At 41.2% G+C, this 27,892-nt stretch overlaps 1 protein-coding gene across 1 annotated transcript in view; it reads right to left on the reverse strand.

Annotated features, from left to right (window-relative positions):
- The window catches only part of eys (eyes shut homolog), a gene marked incomplete at both ends in the record, with an annotated part of 383,646 nt that overhangs the window by 198,319 nt on the left and 157,435 nt on the right, over nt 1-27,892 (reverse strand). Inside the window, 3 exons of the mRNA XM_080449567.1 lie at nt 10,100-10,245; nt 19,194-19,301; nt 20,321-20,417. Of these exons, the coding sequence (XP_080305693.1) occupies nt 10,100-10,245; nt 19,194-19,301; nt 20,321-20,417 (351 nt within the window). The remainder of the gene's footprint in view (nt 1-10,099; nt 10,246-19,193; nt 19,302-20,320; nt 20,418-27,892) is intronic.

Here is a 27,892-nt window from a genome sequence, read left to right on the forward strand (position 1 = left end):
TGTCTGCATCTAAAAAAAATCTTCTTGAAGCAATATGTCATATGGGAGTCCTCGTAATTGACTGGTTTGTTCAAATGCTTGTCTGTCTTCTTCATCTTCATTGTCTTGAACAGTTTCAGCAGTTGATTGGTGTGTTTGATCTATGTCAGTTTTCTCTAGTGCTACATAATGTATTTGATCAAGGTGGCCAATTGTTACAGTATTAAGACTTCGGCCTTGTTGTGGGATCAATTCAACTCTAGTCCTCTTCTGTGTTACTGTTGTAGATGAGTATGCTTTCTTAGCTTTGGCCTTCTGCGCCTTTGTTTGACCAATGTTACACACACATACGCACGAGGGACACACACACGCACGGACGGACGGGTGATTTGGACTAGAAGATACTGTTCCAATCAAGACTGATTGATCCTGTCTTACCTCGCTTCAAAAATGTAAACGGCTTTTTGAAGTGACACACCTATTTATAGGATTGTATTTCGTCCTGCGTCCCTCTAGCCAATCAGAGACATTGATGTCAACATATTGACACGTATTAAGACTTCGGCTTTGTTGTGGGATCATTTCAACTCTAGTCCTCTTCTGTGTTACAATTGTGGATGAGTATGCTTTCTTAGCTTTGGCCTTCTGCGCCTTTGCTTGACCAATGTTAGGTGTTCTCAGAGGGAAACACACACGCACAGACGGGTGATTTGGACTTACTGAAGGTACTGTTCCAATCAAGTCTGATTGATCCTGTTTTACCTCACTTCAAAAAGTAAGTGCTTTTTGAAGTGACACACCTATTTATAGAATTTTATTTCGTCACGCGTCCCTCTAGCCAATCAGAGGCATTGGTGTCAACAAATTGACACGTGTCACGTGGAGCTTGCCCAATGTTAGCTTGGCTAACAATGTTTGCTCACACACGGCGGGACGAAGCGAAAACATATTCTCCACCTTCGGCGGAGACAAAAACAAAAAACAAATTGAGAATAAGTAAATGAATGAAGTTAAATGTACTAATAAAGTTAGTAAATAAGGGGGCACGGTGGCACAGTCGGTAGTGCTGTCGCCTCACAGCTAGAAGGTCCTGGGTTCGATTCCCGCAGGTGACGCTGTGGGCGCTGGGGGTGTGTTCTCTCCTCCGCGTCATCAGTGCCCATACCCTAGGTGGGGTTGGCGAAAGGGCCTTTCTGTGTGGAGTTTGCATGTTCTCCCCGTGTCTCCTAGGGTAGGTACCCTCACAAAAACATGCAGTAATCCTGGTCACTATACTGCCTCCCCCTGGCCAGCCGGGGCGCCTGATGGAGGGGAAGGGAACTGGTTGGAATAACGTGTTCCTTCCACGCGCTACGTCCAACCAGGGAACCTCTCCCCTGTCAGGTGACAAGAAGGACAGTTGGCTCTCATGCATTGAAGGAGACATGAGCTCGGCCCTGGCCTCCCTAGGTTGCCAGAGGGAAGGTAGTGCCCAGGATTACATAGACAATTGGCACTGGGTGTAAAAAATAGGGTTACAAAATCGTGGGATAAAAATTTAGTAAAAAAAAAAAAAAAGTTAGTAAATAAACAATGAAGAATGTTTGTGGATGTTTGAGCCAACCAATAGCTGACCGGTTGCATTCAAAGGTTTTCTCCTAGTTTTTTGAATAGCCAAAGAAATCTAAAAATGACACAGATGCGTCCTCGGACTGAATGGCTTAAACAGGAACAACGTCTGAGGGAAGAGAGAGTTTCAAGCACTGATGGAAGTGAATCAGTCCACCTGCAGTAAACAGACTAAAACGAGAAGCAGATATTGATCGTTCTGTCTGCAACTACTGATCAAGGACAAAAGTGATCAAAATAAGTCACTAATATATTGTGCTGAAGTTGGATGTTTAATGGACTGTGGCCAATTCAAGTAACTACCGGCAATCATGATGAGTGATATCCGTCTTCATTTAACCCATTAAGAACGGGAACGTATGTATATACGTATGTAACGTAATGTATAATGTTTTGATTTCTTTGGCTATTCAAAAAATTGTAGATCTACAAGTTCATAGCGCGGCGCCGAGTGCCGTGCTACGAGCTTGTAGATCTGCTATTAGAAAAAAAAATCATGAACATTTGTGCAAATCTATGAATATATATTCTACAAATGTCTTCTAAATCCTAGTCGTTTTTTGAAAAAACTTAAGTTGCTATAATATCAGTGGTTCCCTAACTTTTTCATGTCAAGGACCCCCAGAGTGATACGTATTTCGCCGCGGACCCCACATCTCAAAATGTTTTGTACCAGGGACCCCCCAGAAGCAAAGATTTGAGTTAAAAAGGTTTGCTTTAAAAAAGATATATATTCAAAGATTTGCACACATTTTCTAAAGTTTTCAAAAAAAGCAGATCTACAAGTTCACAGATGCGTTCCCGGTTCGACTGGGTTAAAACGTTTCATCATCGGGGCTGAGACAGCTGTAAAGAGAAAGACTTTGCAGATCTTAGGAATACATTCTAAACTGCATGCCGAGTAAACAATTATATCCTCTAGTCTAGTCAGTGTGCAAATGGAAATTATGCCGAATGGAAGTATTTGGAAACCTTCAAAGACAAAGCCTGTATAATGCCTTAGTGTAAGCTATAGATTAGGGTTTGATTTAAATATGTAAATTTGTTTTCCCGGCGAACATCAGAAGCTTTGTGTAACAGCAGTACGACCTTGAGATTTAATGAGAAAGCCGCACATTTTGGTGGCAACCATCAAATACTAGTAAAGCAGCCTAAAAACGCATTAACACTTCATGCTGGAAGGAGAGGCAGGGAAACTAGAAACTTTTACTTGCAAGGGTTAACCCATTAAAACCGGGAAAGCATCTGTGTCACTTTAACCATTATGTTATGGTTAAAGTGACACAAAGTGACGCGCTATGAGCTTGTAGAGTATATCTGCTAATTTTGAAAAATCTCTAAAATGTTTGCAAATATTTTAATATATTTATTTTAAAAAGCGAAATGTATAAAAAGTCATTTTTAGATTTCTTTGGCTATTCAAAAATAGCAGATATACAAGCTCATAGCGCGGCACAGAGTGCCGCGCTATGAGCTTGTAGATCTGCTATTTTTGAAAAATCGTGAAAACTTGTGCAAATATTTGAATATATATTTTTTAAAAGCCAACATTTGTAACTCAAATCTTTGCTTCTGGGGGTCCCTGGAAGAAACATATTTTGAGATGGGGGTCCGCGGCCAAATACATATAATTTGGGGGGTCCTTAACATAAAAGAATTAGAACACCACTGATATAACAGAAAAAATATTTTTTTAAGAATCAGGCCTCAAAGAGTTAAATGGACCTTGCCCCACATTACAACAACACTAGCCTTGGAATGGAAACCCAGACTGTGAAGAGCGTAATCTGGAGGTGTGATGAAGAGCAAATGAAGCAGAACATGAAAGAATACGAGTACTGGGCTACCGGCCTTTAAAAAAAACAGCCTGCTGTGCTGTTCATATTTAGCAGATATTTTGTCACACTTCTGTTTTACATTATCTGCAATGCCAACGGGCTGCAGTCATCTGTGGAAAAGATCTCTTTGATTCACATACATTTACAATAGTGGACAATGGACAAAATATCTTGCACATAGCACCTTCATACACATTAACCACTTATAGCCTAGTTGACTAGGGTCCCCTACGGCATTGGTTGTGGGGTCCCCCAGGGGGTCCCCAGCAAAATGAGTTAACCCATTAAGACCTGAGAAGATTCTAGAAATGTCTTCTAAATCCTATCAATTTTTTGAAAAAAAAAAACAATTTTTTTTTTACTCGATTTTTCAAAAATAGCAGATCTACAAGCTCGTAGCGCGGCACTCGGTGCCGCGCTATGAGCTTGTATATCTGCTATTTTTGAATAGCCTAAAGAAATCTAAAAGTGACACAGATGCGTTCCAGGTATTAATGGGTTAATAACGCGTCACTATCATTTTAACCACTTTATCCATATTTTACACTTTGGCGAATATTTTGAACTCAAATCTTTGCTTCTGGGGGTCCCTGGCACAACATATTTTCAGGTGGGGGTCTGCGGCCACATACATATCAATTTGGGGGTCCTTGGCACAAAAAAACGTTTTGAGAACCACTGCCCTGAGGCTCTATCCTTGTAGCCTGGGACCAGGCTAATCTGCCGGTGCAAAAAAAAGATTGCCCTCTGCGATTTGGGTCTGGCACCGCTCCGCTGTGTAACAATTTCCTGCTCCCGAAGTCTGGGTTGACCAATCATGGCCCAGTATTCAAATATGGGAGACTGTTAATTGGTAGTTGGTTGTAGGTTGTAGGTCTAACAAATTGCGTCGAGAGCCATTGTTTTGATCCCGCCCCCCTTGGGGAAAAAAAAGTCCTCATAGAAGCACCAGACTCATATCCACGCAGTGATATAGTCTGGCTACGCGAGGGCTAATGCATCGGCGCCCCGTCATGTGTATTCTTTGCATAAAGTTATGATTTCCAGGGCAGACGACATCCGTAGGCTAGCAATGATGATTAACAATGTCATTATTGTTAACAAGTGTGAAGAAGGGAACGTCATTTACCAGACCATACCAGTGAACAATGTTGCGAGGAAGAATATGGATGACTCCTCCAACAATATGCTGACTGGAGCAACGTGCAACATTGTGCTGATTTTCACTGTACCATCACTCAAGGGAACGTCGTCTTAACTCTTTCAGACCGGGAACGCATCTCTGTGGTCATTTTTTAGATTTCGTTGGGCTATTCAAAAATAGCAGATCTACAAGCTCATACTGCAATTTTTGAAAAATCACGAAAAGTTGTGCAAATATTTGAATTTATTTCCTTTTTTTTGGCGGACATTTGTAACTCAAATCTTTGCTTCTGGGGGTTCCTGGAACTAAATATTTGACAAATGTTCGCTTAAAAAAATATATTATAATCCAAGATTTTGCCATACATTTTCACGATTTTTCAAAAATAGCAGATCTACAAGCTCATAGCGCGGCACTCGGTGCCGCGCTATGAGCTTGTAGATCTGCTATTTTTTGAATAGCAAAATAAATCTAAAAATGGTACACAGATGCGTTCCCGGTCTTAATGGGTTAAATGATGGGTGAAGAAGAGAAAACAGAAGGTGACGAATTGTGTGCTTAAAGCGTGATTTATTTAAACAAGAGCATCCATTCATCATGTCATAATAATGACCTCTGGACTCGTCGGTACAGAACATGGCTCCTATGTAACAGTTAAATAATAGTATTGTTGTGATTGTAAAGCCATCTTAATCCATTAAGACCGGGAACGCGTCTCGTGTCATTTTAAGACGTATTTGGGCTATTCAAAAATAGCAGATCTACAAGCTCATAGCGCGGCACCGAGTGGCGCGCTATGAGCTTGTAGATCTGCTATTTTTGAAATAATATCGTGTAAATGTGCGCAAATCTTTGAATATATATAGATTTTTTTTTTTATTAAATCTTTGCTTCTGGGGGTCCCTGGAACAAAAAGTTTTGAGATGGGGGGGGGGGGGGGGGGGGTCCGGGGACAAATACATATCATTTTGGGGGTCCTTGACATGAAAAAAGTTTGAGAACCAGTGATATCATAGCAACATAAGTTTTAAAAAGAAAAACTGTTAGGATCTAGAATACATTTGTAGAATTCCCCAGAAGCAAAGATTTTTGTTCAAAATGTTTTAAAAAACATATATATTCAAAGATTTGCACAAACTAAATAAATTGCAGATCTACAAGCTCGTAGCGCGGCACTTGGTGCCGCGCTACGAGCTTGTAGATCTGCTATTTTTGAATAGCCCAAAGTATAAAATAATGGTTATAGCTAAAAAATCAAAAATGACACAGCATGCGTTCCCGGATTGAACGGCTTAAATAAAACGTGCTCGCCTACGTTCAGAGCCAAGGACTTACAGCTGATCAGTACAACAATGTTCCATGCAGTGTAAACTAAGGACACTTCTGACTAAAGGCTGTGTTTTATACAGCATCCATAACGATCTCCATAGTGATCTGATGACTCATCACAATTATAGACTACGTCTTTTTTTATTGATTAAGTGATCACTCTCAAGCTCCGACATGCTAACAACTGGGAAAAAATACAAAGACCGAGGCGTTCGGTCCTAATGTCAAGCTTCTGTGGTACTTATACATTCTTTGGAAAAGGAGAGAAAAACTAGAAAAAGTGCTCCTCGGAGCACAGGTCTCCGCCAGGTCAGGTAGGTTATTGTTGCCTCCTGGTGGCGCTATAATAGACCAATGTGAAAAGGGTGAGATTTCTTCCTCGGCCTAGAGGGAATTTGCGTGCATTCATGATTTGTTGCAAAAATGTGTATTGCTAAATTAGACCTGCTGGTGGCGCTATAACAGGCCAATGTGAAAAGGGTGGCATTTCTTCCTCGGCCTAGTGGGAATGTGCGTGCTCATTTTCACGGAAATCGCACGCTGCGTTCATGATTCGAGACATTTTGTTCAAAACGGACCAATCCTGCAAACTTTGGAAGCCAACCTTAGCCAATCAGGATGGAATATGAAATATCGCACAGATCCGTCTTGATCACATGACTGTAGAGATACCGTGTACCGATTTGCGTGATGTTTGGATAAAATCTGTAGGAGTAATATCCAAAAATGGGTTTTGCACAAATCGGCCTCCTGGTGGCGCTATAACAGGCCCATGTGAAAAGTCTGGGGCAGAGGTTCTGAATTGGCATCCAGGGAGTGTGTGCGCACAGTTTAGCAGCGCCCGGGACAACGGTGCCGGAGATTAGCTGCTCGCAGACAGATGGACACACGAACGGACGAACGGACGGACGGACGGACAGACGGACGGACGGACAGGGGGTAAAACATACTCTCTCGCCATGCCTTTCGGCCTGGCGGAGACAATGAAAGCCGACAGAAATGGTAAGCCTATGTCACAATCAGTCTCTGTCCTCAGCTACCTCTCAACTTGTTTTCCCTCTCTCTCTTTTTACTTTGTTTACAAAGCTTTACATAAAACACGAATAATAAAATAAAAATAAATATATTCAGCAACAGAAATAAAACATAATGGAGGCTTTAACCCACTCAAACCGGGAACGCATCTGTGTAACCACTTTAACCACTATTTTATACTTTGGCTATTCAAAAATAGCAGATCTACAAGCTCGTGGCGCGGCACCGAGTGCCGCGCCACGAGCTTGTAGATCTGCTATTTATTTATTTCCGTCGTGAAAACTTGCGCAAATCTTTCAAAATATTTTGAAAATTAACTCAATTTAACTCAAATCTTTGCTCCTGGGGATTCAACAAATGTATTCTAAATCCTAAAAGGTTTTGAAAAAAAACGTATGTTGCTATAATATCAGTGGTTCCCAAACATTTTCATGTCAAGGACCACCTAAAATTATCTGGCCGTGGACCCCCATCTCAAAATATTTTGTTCCAGGGACTCCCAGAAGTTGTAACAGAGTTAAAAATGTTCGCTTTGAAAAAAAATACATATTCAAAGATTTGCACAAAATGTTCACGATTTTTCAAAAAATAGCAGATCTACAAGCTCATCGACGAGCTTGTAGATCTGCTATTTTTGAATAGCCCAAAGAAATCTTAAAATGACACACAGATGCGTTCCCGGTCTTAGAGGGTTAAGGGATTGTGAAAAGACATCCTCTCAGTTGGCATGCCAACTGCTGCATCAACCGTAAAAATAGCTCTTCTGATTTATCAAAGCTCCTTTATTTGAAAAGCAAGAGGGGCTCACGATGTTCTCACTGACTCACTGAACCGCATACACGTAAACTTGGACACTGACAGAGAGACGAGGAGGAGGGCCAACATCACATAAACGACAATAATTGGCTCTATAGCACACGACTAATTCAGAGGCAGCGTCAGTATCATGGGTCAAAATTAATTTTGGCATCCCATATGCAAAGGACCGCTGGCATTCTTGATGTATTAAGCCATTAAGACCCGGAATGCGTATGTGTGATTTTAAGATTTATTTGGCTAGTCAAAAGAACTGCAGATAATACAAGCTTATAGCGCAGCACAAGCTTGTAGATCTGCTATTTTTTGAAAAAAGATTGTGAAAATGTGTGCAAATCTTTGAATATATATGTTTTTTAAAGCGAACATTTTTAACTCAAATCTTTGCTTCTGGGGGATTCTACAAATATCTTAACAGCTTTTTATTTTTATTTGCCATTATGTTGCCATCATATCAGTGGTCCTCAAACTTTTCTCATGTCAAGGACCCCCCAAAATGATATGTATTCGTCCACGGACCATCTCAAAATATTTTGTTCCAGGGACCCCCAGGGAAGCAAAGATTTGAGTTAAAAATGTATGTGTATATATATATATATATATATGTATATTCAAACATTTGCACACATTTTAACGACGTTCTTTCAAAAATAGCAGATCTGCAAGCTCATAGCGCGGCACTCGGTGCCGCGCTATGAGCTTGTAGATCTGCTATTTTTGAATAGCCCAAAGAAATCAAAAAAATGACACAGATGCGTTCCCGGTCTTAACGGGATAAATGAGCAAATATGCGAATATATTTGATAAGAGGATAAAAGTGACAGGAGAGATGCAGCCTCACAGCAGACGACACATCATAGTAGGCAAAATGGAGAAAAAAAACATATTTCAATCCATTTCAATCAGTTTGCGGAATTATTACGTGGTACATCACCCGTTAGACAGCTCAATTTAGCACCCAGGCAACAGTGTTATCAAGAGGCTGTATACACCACTTAATTTTGTTTTCTCCCCCCCCCCTTCAAAAGTTGCAATGTTGTAACATGTGTTACTAGAGCAAATATTTTTTTATGAGTTTCTGGCTGGTTTGAGCCAATCCAAAATATATCCTCTGGCCCAGGGAGCTCTCAGGGGGAAGTCTGTTTCCTCAGATGAGCTTAGAGCAACGGAAAAAGTAATGACTTGTACTGTGTGTGCTGTGCTGTGTGCGTGGGCCTAATAATAAAAGCCGCGCTTCTATGGGAATTGGGCCATGCGTGTCGGAGCTTTCTGCTCTCCAGAGTAGCAATACCTCAGAGATTTCCTTCCTTTTTTCAACTGGGAAAGGATAAATTGATGATACAGTGTGGAAGACAAATGAAATTAATCTTCCCGGTGCCTGACAGGAATTGGGATTAGATAGTGTTCGCGCGCGCACACACACCACACGCGCACGCACAAACACACACACACACGCACACATACACGCACATACACACGCTCGCGCGCACACGCACACACACTCACTGGGAAAAGCTCAATATCCCGTCTGGCTGTGAAAATAAGACAAATGGATTGAAGTAAAACAACAATGGTCTGCAGAGACTAAAGACCCCGATGAAATAAGGGCGACTAAGAGACATTGAGAAGTTTTCATCAGATAAAGCAGGTGACATGGATTTATCTCTCGTTAGTGGTTCCTGAAAAGCCAGGCAGAACGTATCTCGGCGGAGGAGGGGGTTGGGCTAATTAATCCATTAAGACTGATTTCTTTGGCTATTCAAAAATAGCAGATATACAAGCTCATAGCGCGGTACCGAGTGCCGCACTATGAGCTCGTAGATCTGCTATTTATGAAAAATCGTGAACATTTGTGCAAATCTTTGAATATATTTTTAAGGCGAACATTTTTAACTCAAATCTTTGCTTGTTCTGGGGGGTCCCTGGAACAAAACATTTTGAGATGAGGGTCCGCGGCCAAATACATATCATTTTGGGGGTCCTTGACATGAAAAAGTTTGAGAACCACTGATTTAGCAACATAAGTTTTTTCAAAAAAACTTCACATTTGTAGAATCGGACAAATTGCAAAAAAATGTCACGATAAAAACATAAATAGCAGATCTACAAGCTTGAGCTTGTATATCTGCTATTTTTGAATAGCAAAAATACATCTTAAAATGACACAGATGTGTTCCCGGCCTTAATGGGTTAAAAGCGACTATCGTGATGCAGTGTTCTATTCTAAAGCACAGAGAGAGTGATGTCAATAGGATGAGACCACAGCAAGGCATGATAAGCTTTTTTGTGGGGAGGGGGGGGCTTCTCATATTGATCTTTATGTCACCTAAGGGGGTAAAAAGCATCCAACCTGAGTATCCAGGGCGACAGACACACTTGAAGCCCCCGGGCGTGTTGATACAGATGCCGTCGTGCAGGCAAGGTGAAACCTCACACTCATTCACATCCAGGTCACACACCGCTCCAAAGTATCCAGGCGGGCACACGCAACGGAACCTATGAAGAAACGACAAGACGTTGCACTCAATCATGAAGAAATCAAATAGAATCACACCCGTGGTGTCGTTTGCTGTGGTGTAAAGTAACTAAGTGTGTTTACTCGAGTACTAGTACTCAAGAACAATTTTGAGGTACTTTTACTTTACTGGAGAATTTTCCAATTTTCGGAACTTTTACTCCACTGCATCTCAGAGAGGCAAATATTGTACTTTTACTCCACTACAATTATTTGAGAACTTTAGTTGCTTGTTACTTGGTAGATTTTGATTATTATTACAAAACATACATTAACCACTTCAGCCCTATATACACTTCGGCCAATTGAAATTAGCCGATCTGCAAGCTCACAATGCGTCGCGATGCGACGCATTGTGAGCTTGTAGATCTGCTATTTTCAAAAGATCCTTATACATTTTATACATGGGAAAACTTGCATAATGAGTACTTTTACTTTTGTACTTTAAGTATATTTTGATACCAATACTTTTGTACTTTTACTCAAGTACATTTTGAATTCCGGACTTCTTAATTGTAACAGAGAAATGTAAGGATTTTGGACGTGCGTTTACTTTTCACCCGACGGCTACGATATGATTATTTTGTCTGACGAAGCCAGATCGTTATTTTAACTCGTCTACCTTAACAATAAGTATCTCTGTTTGTTGCAAGGACTAGTCTCAGAGGTGACATGAGATATGAATAATCATGGTCATCTGGGGCAACTTGCCTAGAGGCCTGTTCTGTATCCCAATTATGAAATCATATTTAAAGTAAGGTAATAACTCGACTAGAAGTTGTGAGTTTGGAGATGTTTTTATACTCTCAAGATGACTGACAGCTTTGATTTAACCCATTACGACCGGGAACGCATCTGTGTGACCGCTTTAACCATTATTTTATACTTTGGCTATTAAAAAAATAGCAGATATACAAGCTCATAGCGCGGCGGCCGAGTGCCGCGCTATGAGCTTGTAGATCTGCTATTTTTGAGAAATCGTGAAAATGTGTGAAAATCTTTGAATATATCTATCTTTGAAGAGAACATTTTTTTCTCAAATCTTTGCTTCTGGGGGTCCCTGGAACAACATATTTTGAGATGGGGGTCCGCAGCCAAATACATATAATTTTGGGGGTCCTTTGACATGAAACAAGTTTGAGAACCACTGATTATAGCGACATGCGTTTAAAGATGGAGTGCCATGATATTTTTCAACCCTAAAACCTGATCATAAGGTATTATTATTATGTAAGGATTTTTTTCAAAAAGAAAAAGTGTACAGTAAGTGTTAAAATGTTGTTTTTATGTGGACATGCCTCCAGTTCATTAAGTATACCTGGTTCTCACCTTAGCACCTCCTCCACCACCTTAGCACCACCCACCTGTCCTAGTCCCTCCTCCTCCTCATGCCCACACCTGTTGTGTTATGATAATGAGGGGGAGGGTATGGCATTGTGATGTCACAATGCCCCTGTTTCTCTATTGGCACTTTTGACCCTCAAGGTTTCAGCCTCCAGGAAGAAACTCCAAATAGTCAGAGAAGACATAAAACACCATAAAAACACCACCAGGGGGCTTAATGAAGTTCTATCAACCTCATAGACACATGAAAAACAGAAAAAGTGCAAAACCATGGCACCACCTCTTTAAAAAAAAACAGACAGACATTTGTAGAATCCCCAGAAGCAAAAATGTGAGTTAAGAATGTAGGCTTTAAAAATATATGTATTCAAAGATATGCAAAAAAAAGTCATGCTTTAAAAAAATAATAGCAGCTCATAGCGCGGCACTCTGTGTCGTGCTATGAGCTTGTAGATCTGCTATTTTTTGAATAGCCAAAGAAGTCTAAAATGACACAGATGCGTTCCCGGTCTAAATGGGTTAACCCATTGAGACCTGAAGCCGATTCTACATGTCTCCTAAATCTCAACAGTATTCTGAAAAAAGTATGTTTCTATATCAGTGGTGCTTAATCTTTTTCATATCAAGGACCCCCAAAATTATATGTATTTGGTCGCGGACCCCCATCAAAATATTTTGTTCCAGGGACCCCCAGAAGCAAAGATTTGAGTTAAAAAATGTTCGCTTTAAAAATATTTATATTCAAAGATTTTCACATATTTTCACGATTTTTCAAAAATAGCAGATCTACAAGCTCGTAGCGCGGCACTCGGTGCCGCGCTATGAGCTTGTATATCTGCTATTTTTGAATAGCCCAAAGTAAAATAAAAAAATAATGCTTTTTAGCTCAAAGCTAAAAATGACACAGTTCCAGGTCTTAATGGGTTAAGAGGATTCAATATCGCCCCCCCCCCCCCCACCCACACATCATGGTGGGGCTGTCTGGGGTGTTTGGGCGTGCTGCAATAATGCAACGTGCCATGAAGTCCTCATAGTAGGGGGTACTAAGCACAAAAAATGGCCAAATCGTTACGCGGCGGATAAAAGCATGATTTTTGATACAGATGTCCCTTGGGTCATCCTAAAACATCCTAGAAGGGGTGCCCAAAAAAATCTCAAACAGGAAGTGAGTTATGGACAAAATTCAAAATGGCCACCTAAACTGTTGACCGTTGACTCAAAAGACACCAAAAGAATCTCCAAAAAGCATAAAATTTGGCACATATGTCCCTTGGGTCATCCTAAGACATCCTAGAAGGGGTGCCCAAAGGAATCTGAAACAGGAAGTGAGTTATGGACTAAATTGAAAATGGCCGCCTAGTGTTGTCGATTGACTCAAAAGACAACTAAAGAATCTCATAAAAGCATACAATTTGGCACACATGTCCTTTTGGTCATCCTAAGACATCCTAGAAGGGGTGCCCAAAAAAATCTTAAGCAGGAACTGAGTTATTGACAAAATTGAAAATGGCCGCCTACAGTGTTATCCATTGACTCAAAAGACAACTAAAGAATCTCATAAAAGCATACAATTTGGCATATATGTCCCTTGGGTCATCCCAAGACATCCCAGAAGGGGTGCCCAGAAACATCTTAAACAGGAAGTGAGTCATTGACAAAATTTAAAATGACCGTCTACAGTGTTGTCGATTGACTCAAAAGACAACTAAAGAATCTCATAAAAGCATACAATTTGGCATACATGTCCCTTGGGTCATCCTAAGACATCCTAGAAGGGGTGCCTGAAATTATCTGAAACAGGAAGTGAGTTATTGACTAAATTGAAAATGGCCGTGTACAGTGTTGACAGACGATGCAAAAGACACTCATAAAAAATTATCTCATATAAAAGCATGAAATTTGGTACAAATGTCCCTTGGGTGATTTGAATGCATCCTAAGGGGTGCCAAAAAAAGTTTTAATAGTCTCTCAATGGAAAACACTCCTCCCACACGGGCTGCACTGCTACAATATTCAAATCGAGCAGCCAATCTGGCATTTGGTCCAGAAGCCTGAAAGCTATGCAATCTCTACCATCTCCTGACAAATATGGATGGATTAAAGTCGCTGATTCGTGGACACCTTTATGGACACTCTTGCCAGAGGCTGCTTAAGTTTGTAGAGAACTCAAGTGTGGCTGCAAAGCTGAGCCCTTCTGTTCGAGAAAGTGTAGATGCCGGGATGCTGGGTTACCTTGCAGAGCATTATGCCAATGTGCTGGTAATTGCGAAATGGCACACATGAATACATGTACTAGTTACTAAACACTAATCACAAAAAACAGTAATGATCAAGAAGAAAATACATGAGAAGATAGAGTGTAAAACAAGCAAGAAGATGTAGAGTGCAAAATAAATAAGATGCAGAGAGTAAAATAAGAATATGCAGAGTAAGATAAGATGCAGAGTAAAATAAATAAGAATATGCAGAGAGTTAGATAAATAAAGAAGATTCAAAGAGTACAATAAAAAAATTATGCAGAAAGTAAAATGAATAAGTGATGTAGAAATGAAAACAGAAGGTAGACTGCAAAATACGGCAGGTTATGCACTGCATAACCTGTCGTATTGAGTCTGCATAATATGCAGACTGCCATGGTCAACTGTTTAAACAGCCATTTAGAATTTCTTCAACATGGTCCCTTCCTAAAAAGTTTAATAAACAAGCAATAAATAACCTCTTCTAGGATATATTAAGAAGCACTCAATGTACGTACCAAATTATACACTTTAATGACGTCCCTTTATGTTTTCTTTTGTGTCAACTGCTTTAGGCGGTCACTTCCTGTTTAAAACCTTTTTGGGCACCCCTTGTAGGATGCGTTCAGATCACCCAAGGGACATTTGTACCACATTTCATGCTTTTATGAGATTCTTTAGGTATCTTGCATCATCTTTCAACACTGTAGGCGGCCATTTTCAATTTAGTCAATAACTCACTTCCTGTTTCAGATTATTTTGGGCACCCCTTCTAGGATGTGTTAGGATGACCCAAGGGACATATGTGCCAAATTGTATGCTTTTTGGAGATTCTATAGGCTTTTTGAGTCAATCGCCAGCACTGTAGGCGGCCATTTTCAATTTAGTCAATAACTTACTTCCTGTTGAAGACTTTTTTGGGCACCCCTTCTAGGATGTCTTAGGATGACCCAAGGGACATGTGTGACACATTTTATACTTTTTGGAGATTCTTTAGTTGTCTTTTGAGTCAATCGACAACACTAGGCGGCCATTTTCAATTTGGTCAATAACTCACTTCCTGTTTCAGATTTTTTTGGGCACCCCTTCTAGGATGTCTTAGGATGACCCAAGGGACATGTGTGCCACATTTTATGCTTTTTGGAGATTATTTTGGTGTCTTTTGAGTCAACGGTCAACAGTTTAGGTGGCCATTTTGGATTTTGTCCATAACTCACTTCCTGTTTAAGATTTTTTTGGGCACCCCTTCTAGGATGTTTTAGGATGACCCAAGGGACATCTGTATCAAATTTCATGCTTTTATCCGCCGCGTAACGATTTTTCACTTAGTACCCCCTACTATCATGCAGTCAAAAATGAACTCATTGTGTGAGTAGTTATCGTTTTTCATCATTAAAACAATTTTATGACCTATACAATGTTGAAGACGGTGCAACTCAGCTCAGTACACCGCGCGTGTGTGTGCGCGTGTGTGTGTGTGTGTGTGTGTGTGTGTGTGTGTGTGTGTGTGTGTGTGTGTGTGTGTGTGTGTGTGTGTGTGTGTGTGTGTGTGTGTGTGTGTGTGTGTGTGTGTGTGTGTGTATGTGTGTGTGTGTGTGTGTGTGTGTGCGCGCGTGTCAGGCCCGGCGCCAGGATGAAATGACTGAGGGGGGGGCACATCATAAAACAATATGTAATCAGTTTGTTATTCCTATTCCTTGATTTAACAACACAATAGCCCCTGAAAGTCTAATATACAACACAAGGAAGACTAGCTATTTATTTCACAGTGAAGAAGCCGTAATTCTGAGTTTTCTCATTGATTTAAATAACCTTAAATTACACAGAACCACACAGGACACCACATTCTAATGTCTAACCAAGGTGACTGCTAAAAATCAAATCAACATGATAATAGCCAACAGCTTCGGGGTCATTAAGTAAAAAAAAGTCAAAAGGAAAAAGATGAGATATGTCCGTTTCTCTTCTCATCAGACATCACATGCCAAATACCAGCAGAATAAACCAGCTAAATTCGGTCTTACCATTCGTCAGTTGCGGCTTAATTCCATACATGGCATTTATTCCATACACAGTCATAGAAAACACAATGCATTTCCGTTGAGGGTTTTCAGCGCTTGTGTAGGATTACTACGATATCCTACTCAGCTAATTGAACGACTTTGCATCAGCTGTTTTCACTGGCAGAAAACGTGTACAGTAGGACTATTTAGTCAAATATTTCCACTTTTCCATGATATTCACTCGGACAACATCTCTGCGTGACGGGATGACACGGCAGCAAACACACACATGTAAACCTCCTTCAATGAACGCATATGGACACACACACATTGACAGGTGTGTCGTGATTGGTGCAGGATCACATGCTAACAATTAGATTAACTCTTTGCCTGCCAGAGTATTTTCATAATGTACTCACCCAGTGCCAGCAATTTTCGTGTTTTATAACCTTTTCAACCGGTCACAGAATTGTTATATCCATTATAATCGTTTGTCTGGCCGTGTTTATAAACAAACACGACAGATCGACCAGCACTCAAAGAGTTATGTTTTTTCTCTCTGTCTCCCTTCTCTCTCTCTCCCCCTCCCAAAGAGGCTGCAGACGTCATTTCCGTTTTCGTATTTCACGGCCCTCCCCGCTGGCCATCTTAGATTAGCTGAGCTTATGATCGGGTTTCAGATCGTTGGTAAACACAACGACGATAACTGTTCGTCGTCCAGAGAAAATAAAATATAACCGGGGCTCTCCATTCGTTTTTTATACCGTGGGGGGTAACTGGTTTTGCCCAATTTTGGCCTAAAAATCACATTTTTGAAGATACAAGTAAGACGCGCGAACGCTGGAAGCGAACACAGCTCGAAAATATTGTGTATTTACGGACTTGTGTGTGTGTGTGTGTGTGTTTTGACTGTAGCTGCACTCTGGCGCACTCTGTCGGCCGCACACAGGCAGTGCACTGCACACAGACAGACACACACACACACACACAAGCCGAGCAGAGTTTCATAGTAGGCTCCACTTGGGCGGAGGCGCGGCTTGGGCGGCTTGGGCGGAGGCGCGCCTCCTTCCGCGTTCGCAAAAACCGAGAACCGGAAATGGAACCCGCTAATTCTGCGTCCGGGTGAGTGGGAAGTGAGTGCAAAGGGAACCTGATGGTGGAAGTTACAGAGAACAGCGCGATTGCAGATTAACCAATGAAAAAGCTAATCGACGCGTTTTCGTGTCAATGGCACGGATGGATTAAGTAGCAATTGACTCGAAAACGCATCGATGGCGTTCAAAGAGTTAATGTTGCCCAGATGAATCGTTCCATTGAGTGTACAGTGATAAAATTAGACTGGAGCTTCATAAAAAGAAAGAAAATGTTTAACTGTCTGGCAGAGATGGAGTCGAACACACAGCTGATGTTTCACCAAATTAGTTTTGAAACTCTAAATATTCAGAATCAATTAATTGTCTGCAAATACTTTGACTGCTCACAACCCCGGGTATGGACTAGGAAATTATATTGCTGTAATAGATTAAAAATGTGCATGTTAGTGAATATTACAGCAGAGTGTAACACTAGATTGAGGGTGGAAAAATATCATTTTCTCATGTCCAGATCATTGCATCTCTTGTAGCCTACTTTAAATACTCAGTCATCAGTCACATTATAAAATCACAATTGAATGGAATAATGCCCTTAACCACTTAAGCCCTCTAGACTTAGTAAAGTTTGCTCTATAATACTTGGACCACTTTTTCACATCTACACAAAATCGCTTTGTCAAAAATAGAACTACTAGCTCAAAACAACACATTGCGTTGTGAGCTTGTAGATCTACAATTTTTGGCTAATGTTCCCCCCCAGAATATAGATGCTGGGGTTCAAGTGTGGTTAATGTAATAATTAATACAATGGGAGAAATTGGGAGAAAAAAGTACCTAAATTCAAATCCGTAAATACATCAATTGAAAACAGCTAGTTGTTCAGCATCCAGTCCATAATTTGAAAGCCACAGTTTAGCAACACCTGTCCCGTCCTTAAATGGTCAGGCTTGTAATAACTGCTGCAGTCAAAGGGACAGGTACGCTTTAAGATAGTGGAGCCAGCGCGCTGTGAGCGCGCCGTGGAGGCCTGATTCATTACCATAGTACAGATGGACTCGGGCTTGTTTCCGTCAGAGACGCCGAGGTATAGAGGTGTGTGTGTGTGTGTGTGATGCTGGCGGTGAGGGGAAGGCAGATATAACACACCTGATATGAACTCCCAGGACTGTGCAATCAGGGGAACGCTCCGAGCAGGGCCAGGTCACATGGGAGCAAAATCGTGACGGGAGACAAACTTGAGACAAACCATTTAGGACTTAAATTGGCCCAGGGACTCCTCTACCCATCTGTCCGACGAAAGCCAAGAACCCCCGAGGCTCCCATTAGCCCATTCAGACCGGGAACGCATCTGTGTCATTTTGAGATTTCTTTGGGCTATTCAAAAATAGCAGATCTACAAGCTCGCATAGCTAGCTAGCTAAGCTCGCGAGCTAGCTAAACTCGCGAGCTAGCTAAGCTCGTGTACCGCGGTAGATCTGCTATTTTTGAAAAATCGTGAAAATGTGTGCAAATCTTTGAATATATATACATTTTTAAGGCAAACATTTGTATCTAAAATCTTTGCTTCTGGGGGATTCTACAAATGTCTTCTAAATCCTAACAGTTTTTTGAAAAACATGTGTTTCTATATCAGTGGTTCTCAAACTTTTTCATGTCAAGGACCCCCAGAAACGTTTTGTTCAAGGGACCCCCAGTAGCAAAGATTTGAGTTACAAATGTTCGCTTTAAAAAAAACAAATACATTTGTATTCAAATATTTGCACAAATTAAAAGAAAATAACAGATATACAAGCTCAGAGCGCGGCACTCGGTGCCGTGCTATGAGCTTGTATATCTGCTATTTTTTAATAGCTCAACATTTTTTTTAAATGACCCACAGATGCGTTCCCGGTCTCAATGGGTTAAGCACAGTGGAAAGGCGCTCTGGCGGAGTAAAGCCCAATCGAGATACATGATGTGTTCCTGCTGAATTTGCTCTCTTGTCTTTAGTGCGGCAGCTTATGTGTGTCAAGGATGAAGAGACGCTTTGTGTTATATAAACTGTAACACTTTAGAGCAGAACACCATAACCTTGTGGGGGTTTCATTTGAAAATGTTTTTTTTGTTCCTGTTCAAAACAAACACGTCTAAAATTATGCTCGCACTGGCCTTCACAGATGTATGTACTGTACACACGTTGGAAAGCGTACAGTAGATTAAAAGAAGAGGAATGTGCAAAAATCAAAGCCACGAAAGTTGTCTTTGTACCAACCTGTTTACGAGGTCCTGACAAATGCCAGCGTTTTGGCAAGGACTCGCGGCGCATTCATTGATGTCTTCCTCGCAGCGAAGGCCAGAAAATCCCTCCTTACACTCACAGCTAGAAAAGACAAATCATTATTATTGATATGTCGTCTCGCTATGCAACATTGAAAATCTATTTGTTTTTCTACTGGCACATGTGCAAAAAGAAAATAAGAATCAATCAGAATGTAATGATATTAATTACATATCACATTTAAATTGATTGCACATACAGTATGAGCTCTAAACATCAAGCAGTAAAGAAAGCATAGCGTTTAACGTGCCTTTTTGTATTGAGCACCGTTTAATTTGACCTCACTTCCACCTCAAATGGTGCATTATTGAATCTGTAATGGATGGTTCTTCAATATGTTTTTGAAAGGGCATGAGCACAGAGAATACTTAGCTTTATTAGCATATATATATATATATATATATATACACACACACACACACACATATATCTCAGCACTTCATCTGCTATACTGTATGATAATTATCTAATTACTCAGAGATAAATAAAACATTGTTCTAATATTAAGACACTAAAATACAAGTTAATAAATAAACAGCATAAGAGAAAGGTTTGAGGTAATGGAGTAATTGTGAATATTGGTGTGAGAATTTATTAACCCATTAAGATCTGAAACGCATCTGTGTCATTTTTTTATTTGAGCTAAAAAAGCATTATTTTACATTTTGGGCTATTCAAAAATAGCAGATATACAAGCTTCATAGCGCGGTACTCTGTGCCGCACTATGAGCTTGTAGTTCTGCTATTTTTGAAAAATCTTGAGAATGTGTGCAAATCTTTGAATGTATATGTTAAAGCGAGAATTTGTAATTCAAATCTTCTGGGGGTCCCTGGAACAACATATTTTGAGATGGGGGTCCGCGGCCAAATACATATAATTTTGGGGGTCCTTGACATGAAAAAAGTTTGAGAACCACTGATATGGAAATACACGTTTTTCAGAAAACTGTTGGGATTTAGAAGACATTTTGTAGAATCGGCTTCAGGTCTTAATGGGTTAAAAAAAAAATCCAGTACGCTATATGAACGAGAAGATGATTGTGACTAAACAAGTCTTTTACCTGTAACCGCTGCGCCCGTCCAGACACCCACCGTGGTTTTGGCATGGACTCGAGCTACACTCGTCGGTGTCAATTTCACACCGAGTTCCCTCGAATCCTGAAAAGATAGATGAGATGGTCATGGATCAGCAGGCCCCACTACATCCTGTTGAACGCCCGGGCCGATGATAACAAAGGCCCTGGTGAATGCCATTTTAATGGAACTAGTAGCCCCTGTAGCATATCTCATCTTCCCAGCTCTCAGCGCTCACTGTTTCTCCCCTTGGAGAGTGTATATAAGTCTAATAATACTTTAGTGCCACAGACAGATTGGTCTGAGGTTTGGTGCTTTGGGATTTGGGAGGTGTGTGCGTGTGCGCGTGTGTGTGTGTGTGTGTGTGTGTGTGTGCGTGTGTGCGTGTGTGTGTGTTAGAGAGGGAGGGGGGGACATCTTGTTAACCCATTAAGACCGGGAACGCATCTGTGTGTCATTTTAAGATTTCTTTGGGCTATTCAAAAAATAGCAGATCTACAAGCTCATAGCGCGGCACCGAGCGCCGCGCTAAGAGCTTGTAGATCTGCTATTTTTTGAAAAATCGTGAACGTTTTTGCAAATCTTTGAATATATATACATACGTTTTAAAGCGAACATTTTTAACACCGGCCCGCGGCCAAATACATATCATTTTGGGCGTCCTTGACATGGAAAAGTTGGAGCACCACTGATAGAGCAACATAAACGTAAAAAAAAAAAACAGTTTGTAGAATATATATTCAAAGATTTGCACAAAATGTCCGCGATTTAAAAAAAATAGCAGATCTACAAGCTCGTAGCGCGGCACTCAGTGCCACGCTACGAGCTTGTATATCTGCTATTTTTTTTGAATAGCCCAAAGAAATCTTATAAATGACACGCAGATGCGTTTCCCGGTCTCAATGGGTTAAGTTAGGGTAAGAGGGAGAGGCTAAGCCCCAGAGCTCCCTTGCCCTTGTTCATTAGGGGGGGGGGGGGGGGGGGGGGTGAGAGGGGCAGGGTGGCTAAGCAGATCAGCATGGCTGTGTTGTTGTACTTCTGAAGGCAGCCTGGGAGGGAGCACCATAATGTTCTGCCTGTCCCCAGCTATTTCTACACGGTGCTTTGGACCGTTATGAAAAAGCCGCGGCGGTCTATTCTATAAGCCGGGGCTCTGCTCCACGAGCCATATGAGGTTAATAGGACTACCTTATTATTATGGGGGGGCTACTCTTCTATATGCTTTGATGTCCCCGTGCTGTCGTTTCACTTATGGATGGAGGTCAAATGGAAGGTGTATTCAAGGTACCGTCCGTCCATAACAGGTTGAGGGGTGATTAATCATCGGCGGGGAGATATTGAAGCATTCGGAAACGATATAGTAGTAAAACATACAGAATATGATTTTAAGCACGATGACAGTAAAATCTTGCTACTATGTGGCCCTTGGGAATGGAGGCTGTTAATTCTAGTGGAATGACTCCATTGACCTCACATGAAACATGTACGCACACGCACACACACACACACACACACACACACACACACACACACACACACACACACACACACACACACACACCTTCTATACATTCAGGAAATCTCTGTGAGTGTGTCCCCTGCGTATCTTGAGAACCATCTGACCAATCAACTTCAAACTCTGTGTGCATATTGCCGAGGACCTGAGGGAACTGGGAAGTCGGTCGGATTCGCGTTTTCCCCAAACAAATATCAATACATCTACAAATCCCCATATATGGAGTACCCTGATGTCATCAATATGATGTCACAGAACTGACGTTCTACAGTTGCCTGGGCTACATATTTGGGCATGGCTGACATAGAACTCCATAAACAATATGGGCACGAAAGGGACACAGGCAGATACAGGTATAACGGGTCCTCTGACAATGGGTGGAACGGGTATTGCATAAAAGGCGTGCATTCCCAATGGGCATCGATCGTTCCATACGGTCAAGGACCTAGTTCCTGAAATGCCTTACGGTGCAGTTTATTTTACAATGCAAATTCTTAGCATGTTAAAGACGTAACACTACGTGTGCACAGTAAACACAGCAGGCTACTACCTTTGCATTAGCAGTTATATATAGTTTATCATTTGCCTGCTTGGCAGACTGGTCAGTTTTCCTCTACACCAAATCTCTTTGCTGAAAATAGCCGATCTACAAGCTCACAACACGTCGCGCTGTGGCATGTTCTGAGCACGTAGATCTGCCATTTTCACCGAATGTTCGTCTATTATGACATGCCCAGAATAGTGATGATCGGTTTATGTGATAAAAATCTGCTCACCCCCTCCAAGATTCATTTTAACGGCACTTCGGCTAGCTGTTATAACTCCATCTGGAACTTCTCCTAGAAAGAATATCAGTGAAGTTTAAGACCTAGTGATAGCACACAAACGTCTCTCTCTACGGATAGTTATCTCCACCAGACCGAAACAGCCGAAGGCGGAAATTATGTTTTTGCCCATCTGTCCATTTGTATCTCTTGTCTGTGTGTCTGTGAGAAGCTCATCTCTGGTAGTGTTGAACCGATCAGCATAAAACTTTGCATGCACACTCCCAGTGGGCCAAGGGAAGAACCTGCACATTTTTTCAAATCAGTCTCATGGTGGCGCTATAACAGGCCGCTTCATGTTTTGGCCTATAGCTCTTATTTCGTGTTTTCTTTAAAACATGCTTTTGTCTACTACTTGTATAGATTTAGTCCAAAACTCACATAAATACACATTCCCTCTGGAGTCATGTATACAAGATAAATCAGTCAGATTTTTCATTTTCCAATCGGCTACGATTGCCTTCCGAACTTTGCTGAAGGGGCCTGTTTTGAAAAAAAAAAATGCCACTAGTTCTAGTTAGTGATTTGAGACTGAAGCTAATAAGGTATCTGTTCTGGTTCTTCTTGATTTTAAGTGCAGCATTCAAATTGACCATGAAATCCTCATTGCCTTACAGAGCTGGGTTGGTGTCTCAGAATGTGTTCTAAACTGGTGCCGAACATACATTACAGGAAAGGAAAGGACATTTTCCATTAGTCTTGGAGAACATAACTTTTGGTATTGCACAAGGGAGCTGCCTTGGGCATTTGCTGTTCTTACTATGCTCTCGTTACAGTAGGTGATGTCATTAGAGAACATAATGTTAGCTTCCATAGCTATGCGGATGATACGCATTTTTTTGTATTAACGCGAGAACAATGGCTTCCATTATAGCATGCTAACTTTGCAGAAATAGAATGCCTGCGATTTCTATTAGCTTGGATTCCCCAACAATGATGTCACTGGTTAGCCTGGCTCCAGCCCCTGAATCACATCAGAGTCTGGTGACGTTGTAGAAAGGTGGAGTTTTCTCTGTTGAAAATATAACCGGCCCAATCGGGATAATCCAGTATGAACCAATCGCCAAAGAGTCCCACTTTTGCCACGCCCCCATCTCAGAAAACGGCTGCACTGAGAGGGCATTCAGACTGAATAATGGAGTGAAACTAAATGAAAAAATGGTGCTATATTATAATGAGCATTAGTGAGGACCTTTTATGCGAAGATAGGTTGAAAATGGGTGACAGCCTGTCTGTCTGCAATCAATACATGGATGAATAATAACTGAAGATAGAAATCCTATCAGTTGGTCCTAATGCAAAAAGGGATGAGCTCTGATAAGTACACCTTACCTAAAGAGACGAGAGAGGCAGGCTCTGTCAAAATCTATAAACAACACTTAAAAACATATATTTTTAACCTATCCTTAGGCATATTTCTCAAAATAGTAATGCATTTCATTTTCCATTTAACTTTCTCATTGTCTATGTGCTTTACTTAGACTTTAGCTGTGTTTTTAGTTGTGCGAAAATAGCTGATCTACAAGCTCACAACCCGTTAATTTGATTAGTTTAATCAACTGCTTCATAATCAACCCTTAAACCTGATACAGCCAACCAGTAGTAGCTACAGTAGATGTGAGTTGTTGCGTTAGTCTTGCTTTGGCTGCTCTAGACAATTGGGTATGTGTGAAATGTTTTGACAGACAAGTAAAAGGGAAAGGGAAAGGGGGGGCGAGGGGCGGGGGCGGGGAGGGGGTGGAGGCGGTCGCAGGAGACGGGGAGAGCTTGTTTTGTAACACAACGGCCGTGTATTGTTGTGTATGCCACTTTACAAAAGTTAGGTTTCCTTGTATCTAAGATGTCATAACTCAAGAGGGATACGTGTGAAGTGTTTTTGATAGACAAGGAATGGGGAATCGGGAGAGACGAGGGGTGTGGGGTTGGAGGTGTGTATGTGTGTGTGTGTGTGTGTGTGGGTGTGGGTGTGGTGTGTGTGTGTGTGTGTGTGTGTGTGTGTGTGTGTGTGTGTGCAGGGGAACGGGGAGAGCTGGCTTGTTTTCAAACACAGCGGCTTGTTAACGTATTCTCCTTTATCAGCAGGGATTGTGTATTGCCGTATAGGCCTATATGCCGCTTTAAAAAAAAGTTACGTTCTCTTACACCATAAAATGTCATACATCAACAGGGATCATCACTTTTAGAATGCTCTTTGGGACGTCGGATCAATGTAGAACACTGTTCTTCACCACTGGGGAGTGGACTGATGTCATGATGGATACCGAAAAAGAATGAATGCAACAGCTTATAATGCTCATAAATTCCGGGTCCCGAAGGGGCTTATGCTGTAGCTATTTGGGATTTGTATCGTATCACCTATGGTAGATCTTTTTAACCCATTGAGACCGGGAACGCATCTGTGTCACTTTTTGATTTGAGCTAAAAAGCATTATTTTACACCTTGGCTATTCAAAAATAGCAGATATACAAGCTCATAGCGCGGCACCGAGTGCCGCGCTATGAGCTTGTAGATCTGCTATTTTTGAAAAATCGTAAAAAATGTGTGCAAATCTTTGAATATATATTACAGGGTCCCCACACATTTTTAGCAATGAATTTCCAAAACTTTTCCAAAACTTTTCCAGAAAATTTAGCCCAATTTCCAGGCCTATAAAACAATCATTCAGCGCAATAATGTGTCTCTTACTCCTATGTACAATGCCCAAAGATAGGCAGTGTAGCAAAAATAAAGCATAGAATATAAAATAGTACAATTTCATTCAACATTTCATGCAAAATTAGGGCATAGTGACCCTGCGAGCGAAAATAGGAGGGGTGGACGACGTCGTTGCACGGTTCGTTGTCGCTCGCGGTAGGTCAGGACGGTCTCATTAAAATACATGTATTTTAATGAGATTTCATCGCCTGCTCGCTTCGCGTCGCATCACGTCGCATCGCTGGCAGTGCGGATGGGGTGTTACACAGCCCGTTCGGCAAAAAACTTACATGTTTATGAAAATGTTTTGTATTAAAAGAAATCAATAGCCAAAAATAATGCATAGCCAAATATTTTTCCAGGACCCTTGATAAATTCCAGGACCTTTGATCAATTCCAAACCTTTTCCAGTACTGGATTTTTTAATTTTTAATTTCAAAATATTTCCAGGAATTTCATGACCGTGGGGACCCTGATATTAAAGCGAACATTTTTTACTCTAATCTTTGCTTCTGGGGGGTCCCTGGAATAAAACATTTTGAGATGGGGGTCGGCGGCCAAATACATATCATTTTGGGGGTCCTTGACATGAAAAAGTTTGAGCACCACTGATATAGAAACATACGGGTTTTTTTTCAGAATACTGTTGGGATTTAGAGGACATTTTGTAGAATCGGCCTTAGGTCTTAAAGGGTTAACCCGATGATGATCTGTGTGGATTGCTTACAACAACGATAACGTGCCCGAACACTTGGACCAATGGAGGAGATGCTTCTGCCACAACTTATACACATGCCAAAACTAACAGATATGCCATCCTAAGCTTAAAAATAAAGAAAGACGAATTCCCGCGGCGAAACGAAGGTGACGCTGATGAAAGGGGTGGGGGGGGGCGTAATCCGGACACGGCATCCGTGTGTCTTGTGGGATGTGAAAATAAGTGGGGGAAACCATGGAGACCACAGAAAGCAAGACACAACGTCTGCTGAGTTATGGGATGGCACAGGTTTTCCCAGCCTGGCCTGTCAGTCACAGCCACATAGCTGGAGAGAGCACCTTGGGGACAATTTCGCATGTCAACCCAATGTAATGCATCTTCTGCCACTGGAGCAGTGACTGGAGGATTCCTCTTTGACAGAGTGCAGCGCGGGGGGGATACCCAAGGCGCGCGTTCACACATGCTCGCTCATTCCATCATCTGGGCTTGAAGGTACGTGATCACTGCTCCTGCCACCGCAACGTCTCCAAGGAAAGAGCAGAGGAGTGGTATAGGGAATCCCCCAGTGACTATAGTGTGCACTAAATTTGATGGATGTTTCAATCGGAACGAAAATGAGTGATGGCTCGATGTTGTTGTTGTCGGGTGAGCGTTTTGCTTTTTGACCGACCGGTCTATTTGGAACTGTTTTCTCTTTATCAAAGACGCTGACACTATGACAAACAAACTGCCCCAAGTCGAGATCGATCTTTTTTTTTCAATAATTTATATCCGATAAGTATCTGTATCTGCACTTCCTTCAGTCTTCAGTAATACACCTGCCACATTGTGTGAAGTCAATCGGATGAACGGTTTCTGAGATATACTGTATGTGAACAGTGGTGTGAAATAACTAAGTACATTTACTCAAGTACTGTACTTAAGTACAATTTGGAGGTACTTTTACTTTACTGCAGTACTTCCAATTGTCTTCTACTCCACTATATCTCAGAGGCAAATATTGTACTTTTACTCCACTACAATTATTTGAACATTTTAGTTACTTTGCAGATATAAATGATTATATTATAAAACATACATGAACCACTTTGGCCCTGTTTTATACCTAGGCTATTTGAAAATATCGAATATAGCGTTGTAAGCTTGTAGATCTGCTATTTTCAAACATTTTAGTACTTTTACTTTTGGTACTTTAAGTACATTTTGATACCAATACTTTTGTTCTTTTACTCAAGTACATTTTTAATTCCGGACTTTTACTTGTAACAGAGTACTTCTACATTGCAGTATCGATACTTTTACTTAAGTAAAACATTTGAGTACTTGTTCCACCACTGTATGTGAATGACAGGCAGACATACGGTTCATACGTAGTACAGAGATTCGTGGCATTTATGGATACAGGTACTGTACCCGTTTGCTCCTACAGGATTTGTAGTATAGTGTGCTTCATTGGCGTTTTATCACTTCAAATCATTTGGGTCTTTTATGATACCTCTTCATTATTTGACCATGAAAACAAATATGGTTATACCAGAGCCATATACGGAGAGTTGTGTCACCTCCGTTCACTTCACCGGGCCAGTCCGAAGAGCCGAGTGGTGACAAAGCCCTGAACCGGAAGTTTACGGAAGGCACTGGAGTCTATGAGCGTTTGTCGCTAATTCGAGTTTACATGAACCACATGACCGGTGCTGTTTTCCACCCCCGAGGTGATGCAACTCTCTAATACAAGGCTCTGAGTTATCCCATAATATGCATTAAAAGGCTCCATATATTATAATTTATGCACGGTGCTAAAGGCTC

Source organism: Gymnoscopelus braueri (assembly GCF_963280865.1).
Source record: "Gymnoscopelus braueri genome assembly, chromosome: 14".
NCBI classification, from domain to species: domain Eukaryota; kingdom Metazoa; phylum Chordata; class Actinopteri; order Myctophiformes; family Myctophidae; genus Gymnoscopelus; species Gymnoscopelus braueri.